The 8,726-nt window shown below is 44.9% G+C and overlaps 1 protein-coding gene across 1 annotated transcript in view; it reads right to left on the reverse strand.

The window, feature by feature from the left end:
• Nucleotides 1-4,552, reverse strand: part of TADA2A (transcriptional adaptor 2A) — a 70,602-nt gene extending 66,050 nt beyond the window's left edge. Inside the window, exon 1 of the mRNA XM_011953624.1 lies at nucleotides 4,438-4,552. Within this exon, the coding sequence (XP_011809014.1) occupies nucleotides 4,438-4,462 (25 nt within the window). The 5' untranslated portion in view covers nucleotides 4,463-4,552. The remainder of the gene's footprint in view (nucleotides 1-4,437) is intronic.
• Between the last annotated feature and the right edge of the window lie 4,174 nt (nucleotides 4,553-8,726).

An 8,726-nucleotide genomic window follows, 5' to 3' on the forward strand; every position in this document is an offset into this window, starting at 1 on the left:
GATCTCCTGACCTCGTGATCCGCCCGTCTTGGCCTCCCAAAGTGCTGGGATTACAGGCTTGAGCCACCGCGCCCGGCCAATTTTTGCATTTTTAGTAGAGGCTTCACCATGTTGGTCAGGCTAGTCTCGAACTCCTGACCTCATTATCCACCCGCCTCAGCCTCCCAAAGCGCTGGGATTACAGGCCTGAGCCACCGCGCCCAGCCCGGGCACTCTTACATATCACTGGTGGGAATACAAAATAGTAAAACTCATATAGAGGGGGATTATCTTTTGACCCAGCAATCTCACTTCTAGGAATTTTTTACCATGAATATACATTTCCAATAATACAAAAACATACATGTCCAAGGTTATATATTAAAATATTAGATGTAATTGCAAAATACTACTTAGATGTCCAAGTATAAGCAATTATTTGAATAATAATACATCCACACAATGAAGTATTATGCAACTATAAAAACCAGAATGAGGACAATCTCTACCAACTAATACAGTATTTCCAGGAGATACTATTTAGTGGGGAAAAAAAGTACAATCCTGGTGCTGATCGAAGAATTTTCTTAAAAGTACAAAAGAATATATATATATGCTATCTTTCCTGTAAGAAATTAGAGGCCAGGCGCGGTGGCTTGTGCCTATAATCCCAGTACTTTGGGAGGCCCCGGCGAGTGGATCACCTGAGATCAGGAGTTCAAGACCAGCCTGGCCAACATGGTGAAACCCCGTCTCTACTAAAAATACAAAAATTAGCTGGGTGTGGTGGCAGATACCTGTAATCCCAGCTACTCAGGAGGTTGAGGCAGGAGAATCACCTGAATCCAGGAGGCAGAGGTTGCAGTAAGCTGAGATCGCAGCACTGCACTCCAGCCTGGGTGACAAGAGTGAAACGCTGTCTCAAAAGAAAAGAGGAAAGAAAAAGAAAAAAATGAGTAAAAAACAATCCTTTCATCTTTGCTAAAAGGATTAAGGGACAGATTAAACCAGAAGACAATGAAGTTGGTAAGTACAAGGGGTTGAGGGCAGGGGACAATGGAATTAATTGTGCTGATGTTGGGAGCCAGGGTTCTCACTGAGAAGAGACATGAATAAGGAATTAATGCAGACAAGAAAAAAGCCTATGATGACGAATTAGAGGTATTAATGTGAACTGCTGATTTCCTAAAAAGAAGTATATGTGTATGTAAATGTGTATGTGTGTATGTATACCGGTATATATGTATACAGCACATAACACGCATGTATTTCCTAGTTCTGTCAGCCAAAAGGGCCAAGATGCAAAAATATTCCAGTAGATGAAAAGATCTTGGTCTCTGACATGAATCCCTTGTAAAAGCACCAGGACTCCTCAGAGAAGTGGCTGATTCCAGGGCAGGGGAGGTACAGGATGCACTTGGAGTATTTAGTTATGCCAAAAAGGATGCTAAAAAGAAAAAAAAATATGATGAGGGTATGCTATAAGGATATAGGAGCCCATTTGAAGGGACTCCCAGTGGCCAAATTTGGAATAATCCGAGAACCTAGCTAATTATGTATGCTAATAAATCATAAATCATTGAAAAAATAGGAATTCCTGTGTCCATAATAAGTAAAAAAGTGAACAGATAAAGAAAATGTAGTACATGTACACCACAGAATACTATGCAGCCATGAAAAAGTAATGAGATCACATACTTTGCAGCAACATGGATGGAGCTGGAGGTCATTATCCTATGCAAACTAACACAGGAAGAGAAAATCAAATACCCTCTGATCTCACTTACAAGTAGTAGCTAAAAAAACAAGAACACACGGACACAAAAAGGGGAAGAGAAACCAGTGCCTTCTTGAGGGTGAACTGTGGGAGGAGGGAGAGGATCCAAAACTACCTCTCGAGTGCTATGCTTATTATCTTGGTGACAAAATAATTTGTATACAAAACCCCTATGACAAGCAGTTTACCTATATAACAACCCTGCACATGTACCCCAGAACCTAAAATAAAAACTAAAAATGCTAACTAGTAAATGTGGAGAGAGCACTAGATTTGCGGGGGGGGAATCATCTTTTTGCAACCTTAATAGTAAAGATTGGGCCAGGCATGGTGGCTTACGCCTATAATCCCAACACACTGGGAGGCCAAGGTGGGGACATCGCTTGAGCCCAGGAATTCAAGACTCCAGTGGGCTATGATTGTGCCACTGCAATCCAGCCTGGGTGATAGAGTGAGACCCCATCTCTTAAAAATAAAAAAAATTTAAAAATTACATATATATATAAACATACAGAGAGAGAGAGAGAGAGAGAGTGCACGCAAATGACGAAGTAGATGGAGTAAAAGGTTAACAAAAGTTAAGTGGGTATTGTTTGTATTCTTATTCTTGCAACTTAAGTTTGACATTATTTCCAAAAAGAAGTTTAACAACTATTTTGGACACAGAGTTGAGGTAACTGTAAACTGAAACACTCCCAGCATTGGAGCAGTCCACTCAGATTTCTCCATATGTAAAATGAAAGAGTTGAACTAGATGTGTCTGAAGACTCCATTCTCTCCTAAATTTATATTAGGAGTGTGACCAAAGAGTAAATTAGAGCTTCTTTAAGAAATTGTTCTGTCAGGCTGGGAGCAGTGACTCACGCTTGTAATTCCAGCACTTTGGGAGGCTGAGGCTGGTGAATCACCCGAGGTCAGGAGTTCAAGACCAGTCTGACCAACAAGGAGAAACCCTGTCTCTACTAAAAATACAAAAATTAGCCGTGTGTGGTGGCGGGTGCCTGTAATCCCAGCTACTCGGGAGGCTGAGACAGGAGAATTGCTTGAACCCAGGAGGCAGAGGTTGCAGTGAACCGAGATCATGCCACTGCACTCCAGCCTGGGCAATGTAGCAAGACTCCATCTCGAAAAAAACCATGAATTGTTGAAGAGGAAAAACACCTGAAAAGTACTTTTCTGATTCTTCTCATTGGGATACTACCCAACATCTAACAATGGAATTTCTATTTCTGCCAAATCTCATATATTCAGAATCAGGGAAAAAGAGCAGTTTTTATTTTTTATTTTTTGCGACAGATTCTTGCTCTTGTCACCCAGACTAGAGTGCAGTGGCATGATCTTGGCTTACTGCAGCCTCTGCCCCCTGGGTTCAAGCAATTCTCCTGCCTCAGCCTCCCAAGTAGCTGGGATTATAGGCACCCGCTACCACCCCCAGTCAATTTTTGTATTTTCAGTAGAGACGGCGTTTCACCTTGTTGGCAAGGCTGGTCTCAAACTCCTGACTTCATGATCTGCCCGCCTCGAACTCCCAAAGTGCTGGGATTACAGGTGTGAGCCACCGCGCCTGGCCAGTATAATTTTTTTATCCATAGTTAACGGCTACTTGAATTTACTTCACACGTACTGCATAATTCTCTACATTATTCTACTGTGGTTTACTCTTAGAAACATGTTCCACACCAAGGGGGAGATGGGGTGATATTTCCTTTATCTTACCACTGACACATTTCTTATCAAGGTGCCTGAACATGTTACTGGTCTAAACAGAAATCCCATGGCTTTTCTAGGTTTAACTATAGGTTAATCAGAATATGCCTGGTCCATCTCAGCTTCATTTTCTTTCTTTTTTTTTCTTTTTTAGAGACAGAGTCTCGCTCTGTCGCCCAAGCTGGAGTGCAGCGGCAGGATCTCAGCTCACTGCAACCTCCGCCTCCCGGGTTCATGCCATTCTCCTGCCTCAGCCTCCCGAGTAGCTGGGACTACAGGTGCCTGCCACCACGCCCAGCTAATTTTTTCTATTTTTTAGTAGAGATGGGAGTTTCACCATGTTAGCCTGGATGGTCTCCATCTCCAGACCTCGTGATCCACCTGCCTCAGCCTCCCAAAGTGCTGGGATTACAGGCGTGAGCCATGGCGCCCGGCCGCTTCATTTTCTTCTAAGACCCAGGATCATATGTTTGCGTCATGTGTTCAATGGGTAATCAATATGTATTAGTTGATTTTATTTTGATACTCATAATGCCCTTAGAATCAGAGGTAAAGGGCTTTACTGCCTAACTTCATTGTTTATTTTTCTTCCTTGATCAACTTCCACTCCAGTTTGCTATTAATAGTCACCTGAAGGCCGGGAGTGGTGGCTCACACCTGTAATCCCAGCACTTTGGGAGCCCGAGGTGGGCGGATCACCTGAGGTCGGGAGTTCAAGACCAGCCTGGCCAAGGTGGTGAAAGCCTATCTCTACTGAAAATAAAAAAAAAAAAATTAGCTGGATGTGGTGGTGTGCACCTGTAGTCCCAGTTACTCTCAGGAGGCTGAGGCAAGAGAATCATTTAAAGCCGGCAGCAGAGGTTGCAGTGAGCCGAGATCATGTCACTGCACTCCAGCCTAGGCGACAGAGGGAAAGTCCATCTCAAGAAAATAATAATAATAAGTCACCTGAGACTTGTTCCCACTGTACTTACTGCTAAAGGAACCCAAACGGTCCATTCCCTAATAGGCAACAAGTGCTGCTTTGGTCTTCCTCAGCGCAGAACTTCTTCAAGACTTCAGAACCGGCCAACACATACAACAAAGCTTTCCTGTGAGCAAATGAAAGTGGCACATGGATCAGAAAATCATTCAAAGGGACACGATGAAGAGAAGGTATACAACATACTCAGCTCTGCCACATCTTAGCTTTGTAATGCTGAAAAATTATTCTACCTCTGAAAACCTGTTTCTTCCTCTGTAAAGCGGGTATAATAGTGCCTACCTTCCAAAGTTGTGAGAATTAAATGTCATAATCAAATATCATAATCCATATAAATAATGTAGCATGGTACCTGGTCCTTTACAAATGCTACATATTTCTTTTTTTTATGAAGAAGGATTTGGGTCTGTGGGGCAGGGAGGGTAGAAGGGGCAAATGCTATATATTTCTAATAAACAACTGTTGGCTTTCTCTACTCAGCATCATTTCTCTCCTTAGCCACCATCTTTATTTGGGAAACTGACCCTCCCACATTTCATGTGATACTGATGGGGCTGCCAATCACAATACCCCATTCCCCACCCCTGACAAAAGCTAAAGCAACCAGGTCTCTTCTTCCAGAAATCTGGATCTTGAGTAAGACATGAAAGGACAGAAGGCAGCTGGAGCTCAGTCATTCACTAGAATTCATTCCAAGAATTCAGTCCATGTGCTCTGGCTGTTGAGATCCCTAGCCCCAGGTGGCTCAACTGTTTAACTCTTCTCTCATTTCTCTATTTTTAATAAACTTTAATAAACTCAACTTTAATAATAAATCTGAACAAGTTTCTGTAAGTGGAAACCAAAAAACCCTATCTATTACAACATACATTTGTTCCTTACTCTTTCAACAAGTATGTAACAGGGCCAGGCACAGTGGCTCATGCCTGTAATCCCAGCACTCTGGGATGCTAAGGTGGTAGGATTACTAGGGCCCAGGAGTTCAAGACCAGCCTGAGCAACATAGGGAGACCCCATCTCTTTAAAAAAAAAAAAGTTAACTGGGTACAGAGGCCCATGCCCATGGTCCCAGCTACTAAGAAGGATGAGGTGGAACACTTGGGCCTGGGAGGTCGAGGATGCAGTGAGCCACCACTGCACTCCAGCTTGGAGGACAGACCAAATCTCTTTTTCTTTTTCTTTTTTTTGGATACAGAGTCTGGCTCTGTTGCCCAGGCTGGAGTGCTCACTGCAACCTCTGCCTCCCAGGTTCAAGGGATTCTCATTCTCCATTTGGTTCTCATTTTTGTTTCTCGTGTCTTATACCTCAGTCTCCTGAGTAGCTGGAATTACAAGCAGGTGCCACCACCACACCTGGATAATTGTTTTGCGTTTTTTGGACAGACAGGGTTTCACCATGTTGGTCAGGCTGGTCTTGAACTCTTGGCCTCAAGTGATCCGCCCACCTTGGCCTCCAAAAGTGCTGGAGTGCTAGGATTACAGGTGTGAGCCGCCATGCCTGACCCAAAGTATCTTCTTTGAAGCAGAAATGAAATAATGTTTTACACTAAGTCAAAAAATAACCCTTCTTCTGTACACTCACAGCTTGTTTTTTTGTTTGTGTGTGTGTGTTTTTTGAGACTAAGTCCTGCTCTTGTTACCTAGGCTGGAGTGCAATGGCATGATCTCGGCTCACTGCAACCTCCGCCTCCCAGGTTCAAGTCAGGCTCAGCCTCCCAAAGTAGCTGGGATTACAGGCGCCGGCCACTACGCCCGGCTAATTTTTGTATTTTTAGTAGAGACGGGGTTTCACCATGTTGGCCAAGCTGGTCTCAAACTCCTGACCTCAGGCGATCTGCCCACCTCAGCCTCCCCAAGTGCTGGGATTACAGGCATGAGCCACAGCGCCTGGCCCACTCACAGCTTTTTATCTGGCATTTTTCACATTCTATTTTGTATTACTTCTGAATATATATTTTCCCCCACTTTTAAATTAAGTGAAAGCAGGCTGGGTATGGTAGCTCATGCCTGTAACTCCAGTACTTTGGAAGGCTGAGGCAGGTGAATCTCCTGAGGTCAGGAGTTTCAGACCAGCCTGGAGCAACATAGTGAGACCCCCATCTCTACCAAAAATACAAAAAAATTAGCTTGGCGTGGTGGCGGGTGCCTATAATCCCAGCTACTTGGGAGGCTGAGGCATGAGAGTTGCTTTAACCCAGGGGGTAGAGGCTGCAGTAAGCCAAGATCATGCCACTGCACTCCAGCCTGGGCGACAGTGGAAGATCCTGTCTCAAAAATAAATAATAAATAAATAAGTGAAAGCAGAGAATATATCGGATACATATTTGCATTCTTTTAAAATGCCAAGCGTACAGGAGGAATACAATAAACACATGGTAGTGGACCAATAAATGTTAGTTCTACGAAAGGTTAATTCATCTTCAGTTTTTCTGAAGTGATTTTTTTCACCCTGGTAATTTTTAGCTTGGAGAATAATTCATCACTAAGTGTGGGCAACATTCTGCTAACACTGCCGTCAACGAACTTTTCCTTTTTGGTGTGGGGGTAGGTCTCCTTTGCTGTTGTCTCAGGAAAAGTTGAGCTCTGAAGAAAAATGAGTCTAGCAAGGGTGTATTACAAACACAGCAATCAAATAAGCCAAATTTACTGAACTTTTTCCATTTGCTAGGTACCCACAGGTACCACGGTGTGGGGATTCTTTGAATCCTCACTCCCACACTCCTGGGGCAAGCTGCTTTTTCAAAAGAAAGCAAGCTCTGAAAGAGTACGTTACTTGCACAGTGTCTTACAAGTAAGGAATAGCAGTGTCATTTCAAACACAGATGTCAAGGCTGGGCGTGGTGGCTCACGCCTGTAATCGCAGCACTTTAGGAGGCCGAGGCCGGCAGATCACCTGAAGTCGGGAGTTTGAGATCAGCCTGACCAACATGGAGAAACCCTGTCTCTACTAAAAATACAAAATTAGCCGGACGTGGTGGCACATGCCTGTAATCCCAGGTACTTGGGAAGCTGAGGCAAGAGAACTGCTTGAACCTGGGAGGCGGAGGTTGCTGCGAGCCAAGAACATGTCGCTGCACTCCAGCCTGAGCAACTCAGGTTGCGAAGTGCTATCCTCCGTTTCAAAAAAAAAAATACACATGTCCAGTAAAGGATGCAGTCAACATGGACTGATCAACACTCAAAAAAGCACAGCAAGAGGCTGGGTGCGGTGGCTTACGCCTGTAATCCCAGTACTCTGGAAGTCCCAGGTGGGCAGACCATCTGAGGTCAAGAATTCAAGATCAGCCTGGCCAACACAGCGAAACCCCGTCTCTACTAAAAATACAAAAAATAGGCCGGGCTTGGTGGCTCACGCCTGTAATCCCAGCACTTTGGGAGGCCGAGGCGGGTGGATCATGAGGTCAGGAGATCGAGACCATCCTCGCTAACAGGTGAAACCCTGTCTCTACTAAAAATACAAAAAATTAGCCAGGCCTGGCGGCGGGCGCCTGTGGTCGCAGCTACTTGGGAGGCTGAGGCAGGAGAATGGCGTGAACCCGGGAGGCGGAGCTTGCAGTGAGCCGAGATCGCGCCACTGCACTCCAGCCTGGGAGACAGAGCAAGACTCGGTCTAAAAAAAAAAAAAAAAAATAGCCAGGCGTGGTGCTGGGCACCTGTAATCCCAGGTACTTGGGAGACTGAGGCAGGAGAATCGCTTCAACTCCGGAAGCGGAGGTTGCAATGAGTTGAGATGGCGCCATTGCACTCCAGCCTGGGCTAAAGAGAGAGACTCCATCTCAAAAAAAAAAACAAAAAAAATTGTAGGGCCAGGCACGGTGGCTCACACCTGTAATCCCAGCACTTTGGGAAGCCAAGGCGGAAGGATCATTTAAGATCACGAGTTCGAGACCAGCCTGGCCAACATGGTGAAACCCCACCTCTACTAAAAATACAAAAATTAGCTGGGCGTGGTGGCACCAGAATCGCTTGAGCCCGGGAGGCGGAGGTTGCAGTGAGCTGAAATCGTGTCACTGCACTGCACTACAGCCTAGGAGAAAAGAAAAAAAAAAAGGCAAAAAAGCACAATATTGCAGTCTGCAGAATCTTCTCTCTCCTTCTTTCACAAGAGACCACATTCTGCCACCAACTTCCGTGGAAGCACAGGCGCTAACTCCAAACTAACAATCGCCAAACTCCCATCAGTTACCGGGAGAAGTGAGGCACTATGCCGGGCAGGAGTCCACGTGGGGAGGAGAAAAGGCGCAGGCTCCGGAAGTGTGGAGCCAACGTTCAAATCCTTAC

This window comes from Colobus angolensis, unplaced genomic scaffold, assembly GCF_000951035.1.
Source record: "Colobus angolensis palliatus isolate OR3802 unplaced genomic scaffold, Cang.pa_1.0 Scaffold37, whole genome shotgun sequence".
Taxonomy (NCBI): domain Eukaryota; kingdom Metazoa; phylum Chordata; class Mammalia; order Primates; family Cercopithecidae; genus Colobus; species Colobus angolensis.